Source organism: Ischnura elegans, chromosome 8, assembly GCF_921293095.1.
Source record: "Ischnura elegans chromosome 8, ioIscEleg1.1, whole genome shotgun sequence".
In the NCBI taxonomy this organism is placed as follows: domain Eukaryota; kingdom Metazoa; phylum Arthropoda; class Insecta; order Odonata; family Coenagrionidae; genus Ischnura; species Ischnura elegans.
In genome coordinates this window covers 76,234,161-76,259,345 of record NC_060253.1, presented here as the reverse complement: position 1 = coordinate 76,259,345, position 25,185 = coordinate 76,234,161, and the positions used below count along the sequence as shown (strand labels likewise).

The 25,185-nt window shown below is 36.6% G+C and overlaps 2 protein-coding genes across 2 annotated transcripts in view; both read left to right on the top strand.

Moving 5' to 3' along the window:
• Positions 1-19,658, top strand: part of LOC124164565 (protein grindelwald) — a 92,413-nt gene extending 72,755 nt beyond the window's left edge. The window contains exons 3-4 of the mRNA XM_046541942.1: positions 12,403-12,605; positions 14,487-19,658. Coding sequence (XP_046397898.1) covers positions 12,403-12,605; positions 14,487-14,915 — 632 coding nt within the window. The 3' untranslated portion in view covers positions 14,916-19,658. The remainder of the gene's footprint in view (positions 1-12,402; positions 12,606-14,486) is intronic.
• Positions 16,824-25,185, top strand: part of LOC124164564 (SET and MYND domain-containing protein 4-like) — a 75,007-nt gene continuing 66,645 nt past the window's right edge. Inside the window, exon 1 of the mRNA XM_046541940.1 lies at positions 16,824-19,120. Coding sequence (XP_046397896.1) covers positions 19,090-19,120 — 31 coding nt within the window. The 5' untranslated portion in view covers positions 16,824-19,089. The remainder of the gene's footprint in view (positions 19,121-25,185) is intronic.

Sequence of the window (25,185 nt, the reverse complement as noted above, 5' to 3'; positions counted from 1 at the left end):
ATATTAAGGAGGTAAGTCTGCTCCTGCGCGATTCAAAAAAAATTCTTTCCGTATATTTTATGAAAAAAAATATTTTGCCATCTTTGCCAAAATCACGATTGAAAAATGATGCTATAAAGAAATTGGGGAAAGTTTAATCCTTAAATATTAATAATTAATACCTTCTCTTCATGATGTGAGACAAACGTGAAGCTATTGTCATGGAAACAACGTTATTTTACTTCAATTACGGGATTCGTTTTTTAATAACTCAAGAAGTAGTTCTGTGAGATGTCCGAGTAGGATTTTTATTATGATTTTTAAAGCGCTACGAATATAACAATGGTTTTTCGCCAAAACAATATAAATACGTTCCAGAATTTATGAACCACGTTGCAATTACAGAGAAGTTTCACCATAGCTGTCACGCGTTTCATCCATCGCTACTAAAAAAAAGTTTCAATGCACGCAGAACATTCAAAAACTTTTTTTTTTCAAATTATCATCTTTCCCAGCTCTGAGCAGGGATGCCGACTCACAAAAAATATTGAAGGGCCCAAACCGGGGATCTTGCCCCGAGGAATTTTATAAGTAGTGAGTTTTAAGTTTTTTAAGCATTTTAGAAGAGTTATATGGGATCTTGCCCCGAGGAATTTTATAAGTAGTGAGTTTTAAGTTTTTTAAGCATTTTAGAAGAGTTATATGATCAACATTGGAACCCTGATAACTCGAATCTCGATATCTGGACACTCCGGGAAAAATCTACAAGCCTGACACAGTTTTTCCTCACACCCAAAACGAATTTTTGAGGGGTCTCGGCCCCCCTCAGGCCCCATGGAGTCGGAGCCACTGGCTCTGAGTCACCAATAGTGTAATTCTCATGAAGCTAACTTATATACTTCTTAAACGAATTCACATATCGTTGATATTTTTTATCTTGTAAATTATTGTGATTAAGTACACAAGTTAAATTTTTAACACGATTCATAAAGCGACATGCGAACTATTTTTTACTTTAAAATAATAACAGTATTATATATAGTCTGAGGTTTCAGGCGAGATGGAGTGGAAACGTGACATAATGAAAATGAAAAAGCAGGAGCAATTTCCACAATTTTACATTTATTAATACGACCGGTTTCGCTTTTCAGCATCATCAGGTCCTGATGTTCATCACCTGATGATGCTGAAAAGCGAAACCGGTCGTATTAATAAATGTAAAATTGTGGAAATTGCTCCTGCTTTTTCATTTTCAACAGTATTATAACTTTAAAATAATTTTTGAGTCATTGCCAAGCATTCCAAAAGGGCCAAGAGGAATTTTGGCGGAACTTTAAAATACAATTTCAATAAATATGCAATATGAAACTACATTTTTGGTTATATAAATAGTAGGATGGGAGGGAATTTATGTTTGAGAGTTTAAGAGCGGTAAATGGATTACTAACGAAGGTAAACAGCACCATTTTAAAGCACATAATATTTAAAATTAAAATAACAAAAATTCACCCGACCCTTTCCAAACCATTCACAAACGGCCGTAATGTGAATAAATAAATCTAAATCGAGAGAAGATGGAAAATAATGAAACAAACACATGATTGATAGAACAAACAAATAATAGACAATTGACGAATTGAGATGTTAAAGATGGTAGAAGCCAAAAATAGCATGGGCAAATGATATTGACATACCTTATCTCTTTTCATTGTCTTCCCTCTTCTAACAATTTCAATTTAATAAAAAGACAGGGCATGAATAAAATTGTGATTCTGGATTTGTAAAAGATGTGAGAAAAACATGGGTGAGAGAATTGTTTGAACGCAGTGTTTCTAGTATTTATGCGGGAGGGTTTCGTGTAAGTCATTAAAGCTCATGAATTCACGCGGTAGGAAGAAGATTAAACAGTGTAAAAACGAACGACATCAAGGGCGACAATTCTTTGGTAATTATATTAAAGAATGACTTTCTACCATGGATGAACAGAATGGGTTAAAAAATTGATAAACCACAAAATATAACGCATACAAAAGTAGTTACAAAAATCCACCTCACCGCCATCCTCATTAGGCGTATCAATAGGCATTGCATTGTAATACCATAGATAAACGAGTCGAAATGGAGTTTTCACCCGTTCCTGAATACTTCATGAACATGTAAATCCAAGATTAACGCACAGATATTAAATGGGAATATTAAAAAGACATATTACAAACAAAACTGAAACGGTGAGCGTGGCATGCATTATTTAGTTATAATGCTCATTACTCTCACTAATTGGAATAAGCTGCAGCTATGTATTGTTTCCTGCACACCCATCCTTTGGCTTTCCAGGTAATTTTATTCCTTTCATAGCTAGCCATCAAAGGGATTTTTTCATTGACGAATGGATTCAAGAGCCCATGGGAGTTGTTATTTTTTGCTAGGTCAGCAATATGCAAGTATGATAAAAAAAACATGATAACGAATTCCACGGGTACCAAAAAACCCTATCAAACGAGTTGAGACTCTTTTATGAGTCAAATACATGTAATTTATACGGGATGACGAAAATGTATAAAAGTATTGCAAAAAATCTATAGAACTATTAACTCTAAATGTAAAAAAAGATGAATGCACTACAATTAAAATTAATTTCTTTAGGCTGAGTAGGCACGGAAAATTTGTTTCAATAAGCGACTAATCTACCCTTTGAAATCACATACACAGCAGTATGTATTTTAATCTTGAATTATTTTCCCGAAAATTTCTTAAACCATCCATGATCAGCCATCTATTTGAACTCATTTCTTTGTTTGGAAAACATTCCCGGCTCGGTCATAAATAACTTCCAATAAACGAAATAAAGTGATGAATTGCATAATAAAGTCACCATATGGCCATATACATGATGGATTTGTTTGAAGGACCTCTTAAATGAATTAACTCTACGGTGGATTTCTGATCTACGAGGACGTAGATCCAGCCCATTTTTTGAAAAGACATGCTCGGAATTTGGAAATTTTCGTCCACTACAAAGCGCTAAATGTTTGCCGTTATGACGCTTTCACTAGAGGCATTTCAGTGCGTACGCAAATGGATGCAGTCGTTTGAAAATTTTAGAAATGACATGCAATATAGACAAGGTACAATATGGGCAAGCAGCATTGCATTTCTGAATTCATTATCGCAATTAATCAATTAACCCTCACGATGCCATTCACACCTCCTCAGTACGAAAACAACAGAATGTCAACTAAAACGGACACTATGATCGCGAGAAAGATGATGAAATCAAGTAAAGGACTTTCGGAGATATTTTTTCGTTATCTGCATATCGTTTCGTTATTCTTTCGTTATCTGGAGATATTTTTCGTTTATCGTTTCCATCTTCTGATGATCCAAAAAAAAAACTGAAAAAATTATGTATCAAGAAGTAGTACAAATTAACGCCTAATATTTATAAAACCCTTTATTGCTAGAAATACAGTGCCTATATGTATAGATTCCTCGGTAAAAGTCATAAATCTTGCAATCACTTCTGGACCCTCAATCAGTTAGATGTACGGCCAACTGCAGTTACATATTTATCATACATTATCCAGAGAAAAATTGTTTCATTGAACTACGGATCAAATTTTATAGCAAATTATTTTCTTTGATAGCATACTCATATCGGTGCTTACTGTAGCCGTAGCTAAGGGGAACAAATGGAGCGTAATGGTTGCAACGGACATTTATTTAAAAAAACTGTTTTCATGATGAACTTCAATCGACATTAGTTTCAGCGGCAAAATCACTCTCCACCAGTTACCGGCGTTTTGAATGCCATGCATAAATATATATTTGGCAATGAATTGGAATTTCTTTATTTTCTCACTCGTAATTTAGGTCATTATTGCCTCGTGTAACTCAATTTGCAGCATGATGTGATTCAAAATAGAGGTATCCCTACTTTTGCTCGAATGATCGAGCATATGCTTTACGACTCGCCGGATATTCCAATTCACACGTCTGTTTCACCGTTTTACGCTTGCTCATATGCATTCGCTGGATTTATACCACGATTTAAATGACTGTAACCTTTTAAATTCCTATTGAAAATACTTCTGTACGCCATTAGTATCATACATTTAAAAAATTCTCAACCGACGTTTCATGGCTCTACCTTTTCGTCGAACTTTCAATATCAATTTGCAGTTTAGAAACGAAATTTTTCCCTGGGTAAATTTAATAAAATCCGAAGCATAGTAGATAGTTATCGACTTGATAATCGGTATAAAAAATGAGTTTTAATAATATATCAAAACTAATATAATGATATCAAAACATTTTCTTTATGCGAATGGCCGGTATGACAGTAGATAAGAAACTTTTCTACATGATAATTCTTCAAAGAGCAATTTAATAAATTCAAAGACACTTAGGTACATGCAATAAAGGTATTTAAAACCTTCAAAATATAAAAATAGGTCATGATAATAATATTTGATGCTAGATTAAGAGATTTTGGTGGAAAAAATTGAGATCACGCCTGTCATTCAGTTCCATTTAAATATGACCGATTTCATTCAGTCTTTCAGTGGTCATAACAATTCCCAATATCACAGGATACTGAAAAATGATAAGATAAATGTCACAGACACAGTAAATTCAATAATATCATATCCTTTATGTATTTCAATGGTAACAATAACCTCCTGTGAATCACCTACGTCCCTCGCTAGCACCAGGGTTGAAGTATCACCCAATTAAAACTTTAATTAAAAACTAAAGCAATACTTTCACAAGCTGTAACTTTATTACGTTGGAAAAATTACCACTTGAAGTTCTCATTAACTAAATTGTACAACAGGTTTTCACAGTTACCCTAATTAATCCGCTAATTTAGATTACAAAAAGTTATTTTCAAACGATTTACGGACAAACAACAAATATTAAAATCCAGAAGTATAAGAGAGTAAAGTCCTTTGATTCACTCAAGTCCTGTAGTTACATTAGCTATGCCATTGTTTAATGACAGTGGAGCTTTTATCATACAAATAAATTTTTAATGGGTAATTCCATGTTTTTATCGATATTATTTCATATACATTCCTCGCTCATGTAATGGGATGGCCTAGCATGTCTTTGGAGTTGTGTACTTAAAAGAGTTCTAGCTGAATCATAGTAAGAAAAAAGGTATAGCTTAACTTAGGAAAGCTATTAGTTGAGCAAGACTATACTACTAAGACTCGTAGAATTCCAGAAAAAAAGCTTCGAATAATCATATAAAAGTAGATCGAAGTTTTACTATTGTTAACAGTTCTCTTAGATAATCGCCAGTTCAGATCGAGGTTAGAGAGGGCGCATCGCTTCTGATGGACCGGTGGTATATTGCCTTTCATCGGACACCAGTTTAAAGCTAGCTATTTCATCTTGAAATTTTCTAGGTACATTTTCTAGGGTAATTTGTAATCAAAATTTACCTGTATCTGAAACATAAACATTTTTCCTTCAAGTATGTAAGCGGTATAGTTTTTTTTTTGTTTTTTAGATACGCGAAAATGCTGACAAGTGATTTATGACCTCAAGATGATTGTGTTAGCTGTAGACAAGTAGTACATCACGAAAGAAATAACGGTTGAGAGTGATTGTTCGTCCTTCCAAAATCCCGTGTCGAACAGTATTTACTGTCAAACGAAATGTTATAGTATTGCTGATTTAAAATGCAAATTGGCGAAAGAATTATTGCAAAATTAACTTAAGGAAATAGAATATGGCACGGAAGCAATTTATCAACCCCTAACTGCGAGTAATCCTTGACTTTAGTGAACGCAACATCTGTGGATCAGCTGCTTCAAAGATCCACACGAAAATCACTCGTTCGCCGATTATCCGAGTAAGGGAAAATGACTAACATAAGACGCTACATCGAAAGTGCTGCTTCAGTTTTAGCGGTAACACTTCATTCGTTTCAATCGATAGCTTTATTTCCTCCCATTCTTGGCACTCACAAATGAGTATAGAAATTAGGACTTGAATTAGATTAATTGGTAAGGCTTACTCTCAGTAAATGTTTTTCACTTTCCACAGCAAAACCAAAATTATTTAGAATTTTGAGGTGCTAGTGCTATCCTCCGCTTTTGTATACTGGGCAGCAACCTTTTGGGCTATGTTCAAATTTACTTTGAGGTCATGACGCCATTAAGTTATTTCAAATTATGTTGCTTCGAACTAGGATTAAAAATCTGGCTTTGGTCAGCCTTTACCTCCAAACATAATTCGTCCAATAGCTGATTTTATATTAACCTCCGGGGAACTTTGATTCAGAAGTTATCCCGAGGAAAAATAAAATACCACCCGGAATATGACCTCCGCTAGCGAGTAACCTCTACCTCATTGAACGCAACATCCAATGAGATCAGCTGCTTCAGTAGCGTGACATCGGTGCACATGCCAAGAGAGGTCTATGAGAGCAAATAAAGAGTTTCACGGATGCAAAGGTCGCCGTTTTTCAAGATCAATACGTGAGCAGAATGAGGCCCTTAATTTGGGAGTGTTCGTGTAGTTCGTTAGAGACCAGGGTTATGTTGATGTTGATTTTCGGTATTATCTCAACTCTAATACCCTCATTGAGAGGAGAAAAAAACGGCGCCGAGGATTCCAGAGCGGAATGTAAATGTAGATCCAGGAGAAGGGATGCGGAATCATTGAAACGATGCGCGGTAACCGAACGCTAATTTTATTTTCACCTATTTACCCACAGCTCAACCTTCTCTCCTTCTGCCGACTGGAAGTCAAATTTATTCCACCCCTCGGCGATTCAAAATTTAAAGAGAGCGCAGACATCGAAGATGAACTCCCTCTGCAGGTGATTATCCGCGCCGATTACAGAGGGGGATAACACGAATAGAAGTAACAGAGGTTCGCGATTCGACACGCGGAAGTCCCTCACTAGACCTCAATATACTCTTCACTTTAAGCTAATGTGCATGCAAGCGGCATACAATTAGAATATCAAACATAAAAAATTAAGGCATGAGAAACATAGGGATGATGAAAAGAATTTTTACTATTTTTTAAATTATTTTGTTTCTCTTCGTCGTAATAGGTACCCCTAAGCTGATAGCTGATAGTTTGGATTATGCATTTGAAAACTCTTGTTCTCACATTATGTGCGATTATCCGCGCCGATTATCGACAGGAATAACAAGGATAGAGGTAACAGTGATTCCCAATTCGACACGCACAGATCTTTTACTAAGCCTCAATATACTCTTCACTTCAAGCTAATATGCATGCAAGCGGCATAACAAATACTATCAAGCACTAAAATTAAAGGTAATAAATATATAGGGATGATAAATTAACTTTTTAAACGTTTTTTATCATTTGTTTCTCTGAGCCATGATAGGTACTTACCCTTGAGCTGAAAGGCATTGAAAGTTCCAATTATGTACTTCAAATTTCGAAGAATTGTGATTGTAAACATATTTTACACTGTAAAAATCCTCAACCCTATGTTTCTCTTCGGCGACTGGAAGTCACATTTATTCCGGCCCTCGGCGATTCAAAATATAAAGAGCGCAGTCATCGAAGTTGAATTCCCGTTATTGCCGATTATCCACCTCGCAGATTTTCGACAGGAATAACAGCGATAGAAGTAACAGAGATTCGCAATTCGATACGCCCATACTTTTCACGGAGCTTAAACACACTATTTATGTTAACCTAATTTAATTACCACAATTAAGCGGCTTAATAATAGAATGTCAAACACAAAAATTACACCCATAACTATACAGGGATGATAAATATAATTTTTCCTATTTTTTGTAACTTGCTTGTCTTCATGGTAATACATACCCCCACTTCGTGTTCACGGGAATCATGCAATCGAATTAGAACAATGAAAACTAAAACTTTGCGATTCCATATAAAGTCCACAATTTATGTGGAATTGCTAAGTTTTGTTTGTCATTTTTATTAGGTAATACCCCTAAGATGAAAGTAAATGAAAGTTCGGATTATGCGTTTTAAATTTTTAAGAACATTAACTTGGAAAATCCTCAAGCCTAACGACGAATTCATTCCACCCCTTGGCGCTTCAAAATGTAAAGAGACCGATATTGATCAATATTGTTTTCCAGTTTCAGGGGATTATCAATGACGACTATCCACGGACTCGATCCATGGATGATCCTCAAGCACTAAATATAAAGGGTATTGGGACATTCGCGATTCTAAATGCGCTATGCTTCCACCACGAATGTTACAATGGAGAGATCCTAAAGTTGGCCTCCCCAATTTTTGTCACCCAAGTTGTTGTTACTTTCTTAATCAGTCCAATTTTGTAAAATCGTGTTATCCGTTGAAATAAATATATAAATGGGTTTACATAAGTCACCACTCGGGTCGCGGACGGACAAATTGATCCGAGCTTCGTGGGTCAATAAGGTATAATTAGGGGTATCAATCGAACTTAATTCACACAATGATGTGATTTATCAAATTCATTACTATTAAATGCTATTCCTCGCAATGGCAAGCATTATGCTGCAAAATATTGGATAAAAGTGGATCGCATTGCACTCGTCACCGCGCGGCGGATATTTTTTGAAAACCGATTAAAATGCGACCGAAGTTGCAACAGAAATCAGCCTTTTAGCGGGTGGAATTGGGCCTCCTCTATGCAGTCCCCTTGGCTTTCACTTTGAGGGAGTCGGGCAGGTGTAATGGCTGGACCTTGATGGCATTGGACGTTCCATTCAATGGTCCCGAATTCAAATCCCAAAATTGGTACAGGTTCTTCAGAGGAAGGGTTCCTACCCCTAATTTATTGGTTCGTGGAGGGAGTTTTAATCACAGCTCACCGTCCGTCGAATGGAACGTTGAGGCTTCGTCCCCATGGTGCCTTACATTAAAAGAAGGCTGCTTCCAGCTCCGGCTTTCCCTATACCCTTCATTACCAACTCTTCCATTACGGCGCAAATCCCCTCAGCTGAGGGCCACCTCTTCCAAGTGCCACCAACCATCTACCACTCAATTCGCATTTTAGAAAATAATAAAGTATCTACGTAAATAGATGGCGGCGAAACCTACGATTAATAGCACAAAGAGCACAAAGACGGTATGAAAACTTTATTTTTTTCATATACTATTTAATTATAAAGTCTCATTAGCTGAGATCAGAATGAAGATCGGATAATCTACAACTTCTGAGAAAACTTACTCTAAAAATGGTTGCACAAATACAAGGTCTTCGCATAGGTTCATATACTAAGAATTCGCCTCAGCCCACGCAACTGGAAGCCAACTTAGATCCGCCTCTGGTATATCCAAAATTTAAAGTAGATGCGTTCATCGAGTTGTAGTTTTTATAAATTTAATTATTCCATTCACTGCAATTCGTAATAAATCAATGGTTGAATGTTAGCGAATTTTTATACTCTCAAAAAAGTGTAAAAAAAATTGGAGGTTCCCTTTCTATCGGTAAAGATAAATTTACACAACGTAAACTCATTGACAATAAATCGCATTCATTGAAGCTAAACTCTAGCAATGAAACAGTATTTACATCAATAAACCATAAGCTCAACCAACGGATACTGAGTGTACACGAAAATTGGTGGGGTTGCTATGCAAACGCGCAATTTTTTTTCCAAAGAACTCGCGCTCTACGCAAGTGTGGAGTAAGGTAAAATAAAAAGATAGTAGTGGAGACCACAATTAAAAGCATATTATGATTTAGGATTAGGAGAACTTAAATATATATTTATTTTTTCCGTGCATGACCATTAGTAACTAAAATGTGGCTGAAAATGAGCGAAAATATACTTTCTGAAGAGATCTTAGGTTTACTCAATTTTAAAAGTGACTTACAAATTTGAATCTCCAGAAAATGAGATGAAACTTTGCCGAGGCTAAGATTGTACTCTCCACATAAAATTCTAAATATTTGTTCACTCTGTATCCCAGTTGATGTTAATAAAAGATGCTCATATTTCTGTCCACCACGGCCATAAAGGATAAATCATCATCCAATCAACTAATCATCAAGGTCAAACTTCTGTTATCGTCAGAAAAAATAAGTTCTCAAATTTCTGATAATTTTTGCACAACATTTTTGATGCTCATATAACTCTGTGCTGATTTAGCGCCAAAAGAGTAGCATTAAATATTCAACTTTTACAGACAAAGCGTCTGAAGTTGCGAAATTAAAGAGCTCAACATTTTTTATTCGGTACTAACTCGACCATAGATTGCAGTTTGTACACTTAGACTGAAATTCTGACTTCAAACACCATCAATTTTTCAAAGTCCACTAGCTATATACAACCGCTCTAGATTCAGGTTAACACTGTACTTAAATAAAAGAATTATTACATTAAAATGAATCCTATAAATTTACTCAATGCCATTTTCAATTTGATTTCTGTTTCATGCAAGAATTTTCAAGGCCATTCAATAAAAAATTAAAAATTTACATCTCTAAGTAGGTACGCTCAAGCATATAGCGGGAAAACTACTTTATTTTTCACACTAAATGGTATTCTGATGCAAATTGATTTTCTCCTACACCAAATGATTATGCCAGGGGTGATTAACCATGTAACTTATATATTGCTGGAAGCTTCGATAAAATTTTGGAAGTTGAGGGTACAAGTTAGAGTCCTATCTATACCATAAATTACACTGCTAACCAGTCAAAGAAACTAAAGAGAATTACTCTTCAACCAGTAAAATAAAAACAGCTTTATCGGTGGAAATTTTGTTTTGAGAAAATTTGGGTTGGATATTCTTTAGAGAGTTCTGGTGGCAGCTAAGTCCTACACACGAAATAAATCCTGACCCCGATGGAAGATTCATGATATGCAGACCCCATAATTCACGCCATTAAAGGAAATTTTTTGCATGCAATATACCTCTGGACGTGTGATAAACTTTGTTCAGGAGTGATTTACAATATTCCGCTAGATTTTTTAGGAATTATTAAGTATTTCTCTATAGCTGGCTTGTTTCCCGCGGCTGACCTCCATAAAAAATATTTGTTCCACGAGTTTTATGCCACGTTTTCTCTTGTAAATTATGAGTTAAAAGAGTACAGGAATGAATTATGGTAGCGTGTTTAGACAACAACTGAGACTGCAAACAATATTCATGATGTGAGCCACAGTTTAAAAATGAAGTTTGCTGTTGAATATTTGAAAATACTCTAGTCCATTCTCTGATTCACTTTGTCTTTTTTTCAAAGTGTAGGAACCCTTGAGAGAGTTTGTCAATGTGGATGGTATAATATTTTAATTAACTACAACTTTTCTCCACAATTAAAATATTCCTGATCAAAATATCAATTTTACACGTCAATGAAAAATAATATTGATAAAAAAACATAATGTTCTAGTCTGTGAAAAGAAACGTTCACATTATTTACAATGAATTTTCTGAGTTAGAGGAAAGGTTTGAAATACACTAAGAGTAAAAATTAATTATGAATCGTCCAACCATTGTCTGCTATTTCCTCGTGAAGGACATTACAATTCAATTAATAAAAGATCAATTACCAAACGGTGAGAACCAGACTAAATCTGGATGCTCGCCATCTTATAATCTTTGGGAAGCTGGAATTTTAAAACAAACGATGATCACATATGAAATTATTCTGAGTACTCCATTCACCACCCACCTGCATGTATCGCCTTATTTTTCCTTATAACTTAATTCGAGAGGGTTCGAGAGGAGGAAATTATTACTATATTTACTTTGAATGCTCAGGTTTGTCTGGCAATTACAAAATTGACAATAGGGTAGTTTCTATCCTTCATCAGAGAAAATGATAGGCATTGATTACGATTCGTTACCCACCATTCATAATGTAAAAAATATTTTGTTTTAGAAACCCCAGTGTAGACGAACAGTTTAGAGCTCAGGGAAGATCTTTTAATAATCACTTATTAAAATTGCTTATGGTTGGAAAGTTTCCTTCGTTTGATATTTAACCTTCGTTTGGTATTAATAACCCTTATTTAATCCAAGCGCTACCTGCTAGCAGCCTGCATCGTGGCGGCGCTCATAGCCTCGCACCAAGGTGGCCTCACACGGCAGCAGCCGGAACCAGAATGACGTCATACGGGCTTTTCCCAGCATTCATACTTAGCCGTCGCGTTTTCGCGCGCTTGAAAATTGTCACTTTTCATTTAATCGCGAAAAATAGATATCGTCATTTAAAAATCTAAAAGCGTGAAATACGTACTCCGGGCAATCAAAAAATTGGAAACCACCCTATTGTTCCCTTTTGGGAACATTGCGGTTATTTTTTTCACTTTCATTATAAATAATAAGTTCATTTTCGTGTCAGCTTTCCCAATGTCCCAAGTTTTCGATCCGTGGAGTGCCTCTACCCGTACTCATTAGTTAACACCTTATGCATTGATTAATCAATCTTATTCGCTCTCTTTTCAGAACTCAATGACGCTGTGCACCAACTGACGCAACTCGCCACGGCCTCGTTAGCAGTCTCGACCATCCTCTTAGTGGCTTGCGCGGCTTTCGTGTGCTTCATGTGGTGTCGCGGTCGCGGTACTTCGGGCGCCCGGGACGCCGAGGCAGGACAAGGGGGAAGGGACCTGGCCTCCTATCTCCACGGCAAAATCACCACCTCTAAGGTGACATATATAATCAAAAATGTGTTGAATTCGGCAGTATTTATGAGATAAATAAAAAACAATGATAAACTCACACAAAAAATATAACTTATGAATTCAGGCTTAACTTGAAACTTTTCCATCATGGAAAATGAAAATTTGAAAACATTATGGAATGTAATCCTTACAAAATTTATTATTTTATTTTCCATTCCACTAAAAAATACTTACTTGGCTGAAAATAAAATTTTGGACCCTTTTAGTAGTGACATTACATTATTAGTGCCTAGATTTATAGAAAAAATTTATTCTTTTATTTTCCATTCCACAAGAAATAAAGTACTAAGCCGAAAAAGTTTTCGGACCCTACCAGTAATGACATTACATTAGTGCCTAGATAAGTACTATATACTTACGCATGATCCATTAAGCGTCAATTCTTTCAAATATTCCAGAGCTGTGCAGATAATTTATAAATAAAATGTGTATAATTAATTTTTCTTTACACCACTGCTTTAACGCTTTCCCTCGAGGTAGAATGTTATTTTAATAAAGAGGCTCATAGACCACCAGCGCAGCGTAAGCATCTCTAGCTTCTTTAAGAGCCTTCTGACTATCGCGGCGACCCTTTAAAAGGTAGGATTACTAACAGAAGGTATCATCGCCACTGTGCAGGAATATTTAATTCTAAAAGGGGGTCAAGCAAAAAGAAAACTATTCCAAGAATTCAATTGAACAAATCAGGAATTTATATCTTCTTGAAACTCAAATCAAGAAGCTCTAGCACATTAAATGTCCAACAATAAAATGATGCCTATAGTGTCATGAATGTCCCTTGAGTAAACTTGTTGATAGCTGTGCCACGGATTAACCCGGGATTTGAACGCGGAAACCTTTACTCAGAAGTCAAGCAACCTAGATTAGCACGCTCACAATGCATCCCAGTGATGATTTTATTTGACGCAATTGAAGAAAGACGCGTCATTGTAGATTCACGGGAAGGCAACATTTACTCCGCTTGAAAGAGAATTTTCAAAACACGAAGCATTAATCATTTTCAGGAATCAATGTCGCATCTCAAATACGCGGCAAGCACATGGGATCGGGCGAAGAAAAATATAATCCGTGAACGCAGGAAAACGGCACGAATCGTTTAAAAATGCCACGAGCTATGAGAGAGCGTTAGGCAGCTTTTACAGGAATCAGGTAGGTGCCCGCTAAGTACTCGGAAGCCACGCTCTCATCATTAAGTACTTGAGCAATAACGAATAGATACATTTCAAAATGACAATGTATCTTCTTAGTACCGAACTACAATCCCGGATCCGATACAAACGATTCCTTAAGATGGATATTTTGCCGGACAGACGGTTAAAGGAATGCGTTTTCCTAGGGGCTTTAATAAGAGCTATGTCGAATTCGGGCAGTAAAACTCTCGCAACGACATTATATTTGAAGGAAGTACCATAAGTGTGTCCTTCATTGCAACTGCAATTCCTCTTACAAGTTAACGGTTGGGGTCCTAAAATCTCCTGTAATGCGCCTATTAAGGCAGCGTACGAGGAAGAATGTATATTCAGTTGAAGCTCTCGTGGTCATTATAGCCGTTTAGAGATGTTTTTTCGGGTGTGCCCTGCCTACTTATTCGATTTGTTGACTGACGTATCTTGGCCGTTGCTAGTCACTTTTTCTGAGGGAATTCCCTTCATCACCATCACCTATGTATCTGAAAACATTACTAACAGCTATGTACATATATTCAGATGCATGCATATTGTATAACTCCCACACATTTCATTTTAATTCCTTCGTTGGAGGTTTATTTCACTCTATTTTGGGGACAAATAATCCATAATTTCACATTGTAATTAATATTATGGCGCATTTTTCCTTTCCTTGCAGAAGAGCGACAAGGTTGGCGGAACGGTAACTGCGAACCCGAACGCCAACTGCCTAAAACTCGACCTCTCGGCAGCGGCTCAGGCCAGCCAGGTTCAGCAGCCGCAGGGCAACAGCCGGCAGACGCCGCAACCACAGGCGCCGACGCCGACGGAGAAGGCGGCGCCCTCGTCGACACCGACGACGGCCGGTGGAAGGTCGGACCGCACCGACGCCTACTCGCCGACCACCACCACCACACCCCTGAGCACCAGGCCACCACGCTACCCCACCGAGGACACGACGTTGGACTACGCCTACGACAACCGAGCCCTGACGCCCTCGCCAAGGTTCGATAAGGAAGCCAAGGGAAACGGGACGCCCAACCAGCACCCGCCGACTCCCTACAACCACCCGCAGCACATGGGCATTAAAGGAGAAACGACCTTCTGAGAAGACGGAGGAAAATAAACTACGATGGATCGTTTCAACTCCGTTGTACATCACCAGCGAACTGCACATCTGTCGGTACAAACTCCGTCAGGATGGGGTGCTCGATTTTATTCTGACTGGTTGTCATTGCCAGTGACTGTTCACTCGTGGATATCAACCCGACCAGATTTTGGTTGGTTCATTGTGACGACAAGATGAATATTTTCCCAAGTAAGGAAGAAAAAAATGGTAAATCTATCTGAAAGTGCGGTCCCAGACAATTATGGAGTTGTGATTGATTTTGATCGATACTATTAGGATCGCCATTACCAGTGGTTGTTTACTAGTGTTTAGAAACTCGACCAGAACTTGGTGTGTTCCAAAATTATGATTGTTACGACGAGATGAGAGTTCCTTCATAAAGGAAAGGGAAATTTATAAATCAGTCACCAGGTGCCTACCATGAAAATAATGAAGTTTTGGCGCATAATATTTCGGCGATCCTCAATCCTCTAACAGCAATGCCAGAAATGCCTCAGATGAATTGAGTATTGATAGTTTATACTTTGCGGATATGTGTGCATATAATGTTAATTTATCACATCTATTCTTTCCCTCATCCTCAATGAAAATATTTCTACTCCTTTTTCACTCTTATATGGTGCGAAAGCTTCTCCGTCAGCATGGATCGTTACCCAGATGCGGGCCTGATTCTAGCCCGAGTAAAACAGTTTGATCAGATGGTTGGTCTTACTATCGACCCCATCTCGATTCACCATTTTACTGAAACGCCAAGGCGCCAAGGAGTCTCGGAGTCGAACTACTAAAACACGCGATTACATTATTTATTGAATATAATTTTTCGTTTACGCAAGGAGAGTGATCTGGTTGATAATTCGAAGAGTTTTTGTGGTGGCTCCAAATTAAATATTTCGATCGCGCAGGTTTTACTCTAGCGAAATCTCACGACGTTGAGTTGTGGACGATTTTGAGATAAGAGAAATTTATTCTCTAAAACATTACAACATATTTTATACAGGATAGAAGGGTTTTACACAGGATAGCAACGGGAGGGGAGGGGTTCAATTTTTTCCTATGAATACCTCAAGACCAATTAAAGCAGTTTGTTTTGAAATGGACAAGGTTCCTTCCTCCATGGAGCGGGCGAAATGAAGGCGGGAAAGCTTCAAGTTCTCTTTAGAGTTAAATTATTAATACGGCTAAGATTTCCATTTCTTCGTTTAAGTGCTTTGCTGGTCATTCTTCTCGCTATTACTCACTTCCCCGCACAGTTTCTTTTCCATAGCCCTCCAACATATTTCGCTAATCATATTCTCCGCATCTAGAGGACTTAAGGTATTGCGAGACCTTTAGTCGGAATAAAAGTTGCGGCTTTAGCACTAATTGATGATTGGTGGGAAAGATGAAAGCCTGGAAGAAAGAGAAGGCTTCAGCCGTTGGTTTTAAATTATGAAGCGAGGAATTCCCTGTAAATTAATCAGTTCGGATGGATTTTGAGGGATAAAGACGCTCGGTTTCGGAGTTTGAAGCGAATATATGCATGCATATCGCCGTTCCGTCTCCATCAACTTCATATTTCCCAAGCTCCCAAAACTCAAGTCAAACCGCTATTGTGAGGCCTCGCGGTTTTGGAAATTCCTTAACCAGGGAAACGTTTCAGAAGAAGGAATTCCGACGGTGAGGAGTTTTCTTTATTTTCTTCGCCTCAACTTGCGCTTTTGCCAATAAAATGGTTTGGTCCTACCCACCTGGTGTGGATATTTGTACCGTTAAATCAGTATGAAACCAAGAAAATAATCACCTTAATCTAATCAGAACTTTGAAGTGCCAAACAGGCTTTTCAGAAGATAAGACTGAAAGTTATATGGCAATCTCAGGAAGATTGAGCCCAAAAATGAGAAAGTATCTACATTTACCAGAAAAAAAATTCAAGTAGAATTAACTAAAATTGCGTTCAGAATTTTGTATATCTCAGTTCTGAAGCAATCAAATTCACCAAATTGCCAAATATTTCTCACGAAAGATTTCAAACCTTGGCCTAGTCTAAGCGTTTATTCACTTTCGAATGACAATTCCTTATCAAATATTCTAGCTATAGAGAAGAGTATAAATTTTTCTGTAGACGTCAATATGAATTCTTGATAGAGCGGAGATTTCAGTGACTGATAAATAAAGAAAAACAAGAGATGTGGATATATTTCCTAATACGCAGAGAAAAGTTACCAGACTCAGGTGATTATATGGTCACGCTTATGTATTTCCATTCTAAGGAGAAGCTATGCCAAACTTAATAGCATTTATCATTGAATTGGAAAGGTCTTTAATAACGCTGGATGCGCGAAGGAAATTGCATACACGTGATAAAATCTATGACATAAGGGAGATGATATTCGCGCGCAGCGCAAAAGCAGAAACGCCTTGGCGGACATTCCTAAGAGAACACATCAGCTATAGCCCCTACTGATGAGCTATTCTAGTGACGTCACTGCTGGTGACTTATTGCCTTAAGAGGAAGATATTTCATCAATTCTTGAGAATTCTGCAGCGTCACACCTTTTGAATACGAGGATCTTTGTACATGATGGCATAATAAATGATGATAAATACGTCTTTAAACAGCGGAAACTATAATTTGCGAAATGTATGCAGCAATAATATTGATGATTCGGTACTTAACGTGATGTCACTGAGAGAGATCACTTTATTCCCTAAAAAAGGCAATGTTCGCACCAATGTGTACCCCCGCAGATTCAAATCCAGGGTCTTATGTGGACAATGAATGAAAGATTATGAATCTACGATAGCAACGTGCTCTTCTGTGATATTAGTACTTAAGATAAGGGGATAATGGGAAATACGCCCTTTTATATCTACAATGTTGAGGGTGTCAAGAACGATAAAAATGGAAAACGATAAGTGTATCATCTAAAAGCATTAATTTCATCCAACTCCACGTTTTTAACAATTTCTGTGAACCGTAACACGTCTAACTAGATAAAAAATTAACCTCAACACATAAGTTCGTAGAAGCCTTAGATATTCGATTTGTTTTCGAAATAAAGGACTCCTACTGTGTTATTTCAAAGATAATATTTTATGCAACAATAATCAAACTATATAGTCTATGTTTTTGATGAACATCACCGACTAATTGTGATCAAAACATATGGCAACTCGAAGAGAAATAAAAGCATGAAAAATAGCTCACTGTAATAAAAAAGGTGGGCTTATATTGGTGTTCTACACTCAACCTCATACAATATTTCGCTCCATTTGTGTGCATTAAGATCCTTTTTGTAAGGTTTACTTTGATTTTAATCAGAGATGTTATAACTCCCGGCAAAGTGATACCCTACTCAAGCTTAAAATTGAAGTATATCCTATGTACTTTCTTTGAAAAGAAAACTTTCAATGGAAACGGGGAATATTTAAAACACCAGTTTTAACCAATGATGCGAGAAACGAGGGCACGTGGAGTCGATTGCGTTCGATATTGACGATTTATTTTTCAACTACGCGAAACCAACGTGAGCGCGAGCATAGACCTCATGGATGAACTCCATTTATATGTACCACGTAAAGGGGGGCGTCCGAGCAAAGCGTTTAAATATAGACTTTTCTCCTGCTCCATTGGAGACGTCAGAAAACGCAGCTCTCCCCTCTTGCCCCTGTCTGCCAGTGAGGAATTATTCCCACTCGTGGCACTGGACCAAGAGACAATCCCTCACCTTAGAGACGCGAGGCTGTCTCCTCGCGAAGGACTCGCTCTGCCTTTGGACCGAGTTATTTTACGTCATCTCGTGTGCAAAATTCGCCCAAGTAAAACCAACTATTTGTTCATCCATCTGCGGCGAGCTTCTCCTGCGGAACCACGTTGGATGTGGGACGCCGGCCTGGAAGTTTGGATGCTCTCTTTTTCTGCTAGCATCAATTGATCCGAGAGCCGGAAGAAGAGCGACGAAGACTTCGGAACCAATTTCTTCGACCAGGAAGGCACGCGAGAGACGGAAATAAACAAACCTCGTCGCGCAGTTTTCTTCCTCATATACCTTCGCTTCCTCGGTACTCAAAGAGACTCGTGTTTGGTGTTGGTGCCGTATCTGGAAGACTGGATTCTTTCGTCCGAGGAGTGTTTTGAGAAGAAAAGAAAAAAAAGAAAGAAAAATCACGGAAAATGGAAGGAATCTGGAGGATGATCAATCAAAGTGAGTCACGGGCATGATTCGTGCTGCGTGTTGTGTTTTTCGTTTTTTTTTAATTCTGTGTGTTCATGTGTGTTTTTGAATAATTCAGACGTCGGGGAAGCATACAATACCGTTGCTATGGTGATGTTCCTCGCAATGAATGTCTCCGGACGGATAGCCACCGAAAAGGCAGGACTAGTATTATTTTGGGTAGCGGTGTCCGTTACGGATTCACTGTTTATTTTGACTCGCTGTAAAGAGACCTTTTTTTCATCCAATCTACGAGGAAATGTGCATTCATGAGAGTAATATTACAGCCGTTACGCCTGTAATTTAAATTCTCCTGACGTAATAGTAAATGTTCTCAATCACTAGATTTTTAATAACCTTCGTGACTCACCTGCATCACTTTAAACTACACTTCTTTCCAGTTCTTATACCTGTGACATTACAATAATTCCTAAATTCCAGAACCCGTGGTGTCTTTTTTGAAGTTTTCTTCATTCTGTAAATAGACAAGGTTTTGGTTTTAGTAATAAAACTTTGGGCCTCAAAGGCACTATCGATCAATTTTATTTACATTCACGCTGCAACGCATGGATATTGCTGGTCGAATTTTCCTATCCTGTAAACTCGCCCTAAAATAACAAGCACGAGTGATCAGCTATTTTAATAGAGGTGCGAGCGAAGGGGAAAAAACTTGCAAAAAGACCAAAAATATTCAACTATCAGGAGAAATTATTCATATTTCATCAAAGAGACCCCAAACTCAACAACGATAGCGAAAATCTTCGAAATGACTGCGAGGATAAAAATTAACACGTGCATGGGCGAATTTTTTTTCTTCCTCTCGAAATGAAAATTGCATAGTAGGTAAACATCTAACACAGATAGCTTCTAATTAACCTTTGAAGTTATCGTTATCATCCAAAGTATATTTTTATTGAGCTAATAATTCATGACCGCGAGGCACAATTATCCACCTATCATAACCAGGCAAATAGTAATATATGTTTTAGGATATTATTACCAGATAATTTATATCGTATTCTTATGATTAAAATTAATACATCCACGCGCATAAATCAACGGGGATTTATTCATAGAAAGATGCAGAGATTTTAAGTTAAATCTTTTTTACAGGAAAGTTTATTCGGAAAATATCCCGCTAAATACAAAAGCACCTGTTTAACCCCCTTACAATTTACACTGCGGAACAATATGACACTTGCTGCATATTATCATAGCACCAAAATTCGAAAGTTAAAGGCAGCTTTTCTAAAGTCATTCCAGCATCACCATAAGAATCCATTCGCATTCCATCACCATCAAGGTCGCTAAAGAATAGCGACCTTGGTATGCCATAAAGCTTAAAATTTGATTTATTAGCATAAATGTGAATTAGTATGAATAGAAATCACCACTTTTCTATCTTAGAGACTTCAAAAATTCACAAACGTTTTTCACACACTTTTGTAAGTCATTCTCGGGTAGGAAACTATAACAGCAAGTGTATAATTATTTATCCTCAACATTTTCCTCAATTACCTAATAATTTTGCTTAATATCACCCATGTAATACGATGATAATGGTAGCTAAACTATTAATACAGAAAGTTTAGAATTTATAAAATGGGAGAAAATATTGAAACAATGTTTGCAATATCTTATTGAGATTATGTGAATTTTTTTCTTTTACGTATCTAAGGAAATGCGCCCATATATTTCGAGGTTGCAAGGAATGACAGCAGGGTCACAAAATACCGTAAGAAAATCATCAATAACTGACAGCGTAAACTAATGCAGGGTAAAATTATTTCATCAATGAATACAGGTGCATCACAAAAAATAGTGTGCTAATGAAGATTTAAGAGCGACCTTTTCACAAGATCTAGCCGTTCACATAAACAGAGGCAACACTAAAACATGAATTAAAACTTGCACAATTCCTCCCGTTATTATCTACCAAAATTGCTTTTCCCCCTCGCTTCAAAAACAATCCATGTAACACGGCCAGAAAAAGATTTTGTATGATATATTAACCTTTCGTTGATCATATTCTCAAACCACCAATTGGCTACGTGGCGAAAAATAGGAGCTATTAGGGGACACTATAGCAATTGTAGCAACTTAATAGCCAAATTGAATTTTTTTCCCACACGAAAAAGTGAAAAGTTAAACTTATTAACATGGTAAATAAAATTCAAAGCTTAGCATAACTCACAATTTTGCATATACCTCTGAACTAATAAATATAGTTTTTTTTCCGAATTATTGGCTGCATTTCTGTAAGTATAAGTGCCACAACACAACGAAATAGTTTAATGAAGTTTTTTTTCGCCGTGACAATAATTTCTGATTTAAAATGTTACTTAATTATATCAGCAACTAAGATGAAAAAGGATAGAAATTCAGCGAATAGTTTGAACTGCAATCGCAGCCCGAGTGCTCGGTAGCAGCAGTCATTAGAACCCCCTCGAACTACCATGACAAGATAAAAGTTACAAATGCAAATATGAGAACATTGTCGATATGCATAACTACAGACAGTAAAAAGTGGCAAAATATTCATAACTGAATAAATTAATTTCACCAACTTAAAGAAATGCTCCGACAGAAAGCCTTAAAATAAATAAATTTATTCACAAAGAAAGAATGAATGATTCAATCGAGGCCACTAAATATTTTGAATGAATGAATGAGAAAAAGGAACATTATAAATTATCGATATTTTTATGCGAGCTGAAGAGGAAAAAAACTGAAATTTACTTGGAAACTAATATTGAGGCTATTATCATCAATTTAAAGGAATACGTAGGGTTAAATCGAATTAACGTCATCAAGGTGGCTGAAAGAATAATACAATTACTTTGATATAGTTAAACAATAATTTCATGCTATTATATTTTGAAAAACCTGAATGGCTGACGAAAAATTCGTATAATTAACTGGAGCGCATACTGTAACGCAACTTCTATTGCAATAAATACCAATTTTGTCGCAAGCAAGAAATTAATCCTTTGAAGCTTAAATAGGAATCAATAGGCAGTACATTATACATTTCAAGACGCATTCAAATCAGTTCAAATAATGTAAAAGGAATATTCGGAAAGAATGCTAATGTTAAGCACCGGATTTAAACAAAGTTCAAAAGTAATATAACATTTATTTAGAAGCAGTACAATAGGTAGCCATTAAGAGTTCTTGTTACAATTGAACGTTCGGGGTTGTGGGTGTTCACTTCAAGTTCACAGAGAACATTTGATAGTTTCGTCTTCCGACAGTTCCCTTAGACGCTACTATAAATTACGAATAACATACGGTCCATGGGTACAACAAAAATTTGTATATAATTACTATAAACCAAAAAACGTTAACGATCGATTACAAAAACAATAGTTCTTTGGTAGATCCACAAAAACAAAAATCCAAAACAAGCTTTAGTCTTATGACCAATTCAGCATAATAATGCCAAATATGTACTGAACAAAGCTAACTTAATGGAATTTTTCTTTTCATAAAAAAAACTTAAAATTCCTCAATTAGGTTTTAGTTTATGGTTTTAGTTTTAAGGTTTTCGCAGTGATTAGATACACTATTATAATCCATTTTCGGGTGTACGTCTGCGTGCTTAATATTTGTCGTCGTCGTTTCTCCTGACGACGTTCCCAGTAAGTGGAATGAAACGTTGAGACAAATATTAAGCACGCAGACGTACACCCGAAAATGGATTATAATAGTGCTCCTGAATTAGGTGTTTAAAAAATGAAGGAGTACTTGACCGCTCATGGGCTTAGTATGTGACACGTGTAATTTTTCTTGGCCTGTGTGCGCAGCAATTATTTTTCCACCATTTCCGATAACATAGATCAAAAACTGTGAGTAAGAAAAATTCAAACACCCTAATAAAATAACACCTGAAAAAGAGTTACACGCAAAGCAAAAAAGCCAAATTTACTTCCGCCGACGCACTCTTCTTGTCTTCCCGTAAAAGTATAAATATTCTTATTAGCTACTTCGTATACGATGCATGGAATTTGCTCAACGTTTACAATGCCTTCTACATACTCAAGGTACTAATCTAACAAAGAGCGACAAGCTCATCTAGGCTGACCCTCATGAGGGCAAATGGCCTTTCAGCCACCCACGCAGAATGATGAGATGACACAAAAAAGACCTTTACGCCTGGAAATAGCACGGAAATGTATAGGTACACCTACGCGACTTATTAACACGTTCACGGGTGAGAAAGAAAGGTTAATAGGGTGGTCTTGTGAGGTTATCTCATTTTTCCCAACGAAAAGGTCGTTCTACTTGAATTGTGGGAACGTATTTTCGGAAATTTTTCCCTACCAAGAGTTAATTCCAATCCTGTAAATCGCTAGAAATTCAATAACCATGAAATGAAGTACAAACTTTAACCTTGGTACTTTTTTTTCATCAGATCAAAAATATGAACAGAAACTGGAATCGTTAAGATAATTTTAATTGCAATAACTTTACAATATTGCAAGAAATTCGACAAAATTTCACTCCATCATATTTTATTCTCATAGGTTCGATCAAAATTTGACGTCACTTCGCGGAATAAACTCGTATTCACGGCAATAATTTGCAATTTTCCTTATAATTTGGCGGAAAAGTATATATTATTACCATGAATTCATCCGCAACCCGGTGGCTTACAAGCCAGCGGCGAGTGAATATTTTATTCTTAAAAGTTTTCAAGTGCAAAGCAAGACGATAAATCAATAAGCCTGATTTTCAGGTTATACCCCCATGAATAAAAAATATTTCTGTAACTTGAGTATGTTCCAGTTTCGAAGAAATGATTATTAAAATCAAGAGTGAAAAAGATTCTGTTTTTCGCCATCGATCTTTACTTAAAGCCGTTCACTACGCATGCTAGAAAAAGTATCGGAATCAGGGAATATTGTTTTAGGCTACCAGCGTAACTTTTCAGACTAATTAGGTAAGGCGTATCAGACGCCGAAGTCATTTAAAAGAGACAGCTTTCACAAAAATTCGTGTTCATTTCTCAATTTTATAGAAATATATGTTAAATCACAATGCTGCCATTATAAAATACAGAACTACGCACTGAAATACTTATTGACCAAAGTAAATTAATATTTGAAACCATTGCAATCAAAGTAGATTTTTAAAACTTACTCATTACCTCATTGAAGGGATTTACTTGACCTAAAAAACTCGGAAGGAAATATTGTACCTATCCACTTTGATTGCAACACCCAAACGATGCTTTACAGTAAATTTCCGCGGGTGAGAGAAATGCTTCTATATTTTAAGGAATGAACATTTAGAGAACTCAATTGATATTTTTCAATGCCTAACGTAATAGTTGAATACTACAGATATATTGAAATGATTTTTTCTTTGCAATGAGGGGAAATTTTCTGTAAAAATTGGAAAAATTCTGAATGTATTGGTTGATCAGAAAAAAAATCTTCAGATTATTTTTATCGAGGACAAAATTCCGATACACAAAATAAAAAAATTAAAAGCGTAAATACTGAAGATTACCTCTTTCTTTTAAAGTAGAGGGAAATTATTTGCCCGCTTGAACAAAAATCTTAGCTCTGGCACCATAACCCTAATAAAGTAACAGCCTATAAAAGTCCAAATAAAAACGTTTGCACAGTGCTAAAAAGATAATGTCATGGTCATGTTTCTGATAAACGTTTACAAAAATCGCGATAGTAAACTTAGTAGACACAGAAAATGTTTTTTGTAACAGGAACAGGATACGGTTTAATCTTAAAAACGGGTCGAAAGCAGTTTTTTTATTGCTATTCTTTAAATATCCTTTAATCGCAAATGCTTAAACGCTACTTTTTCTTACAATCTCAAATGCAATTTAAGGGCAAAACCATTATTTCCTCCCTAATCCTATATTCAAAACTAAACTAAAATAGATATTTATTTCACACACAAATTATCCCGATACAGGTACACAACATATTTTGATTACTTAATTTATGTATGCATAAAAATGAACATTTAACAAGTCCTTATCCTGGCGACTGGGGTTGCTAGGGTTCCTGCGAGGTGAAACTCGGTGGATA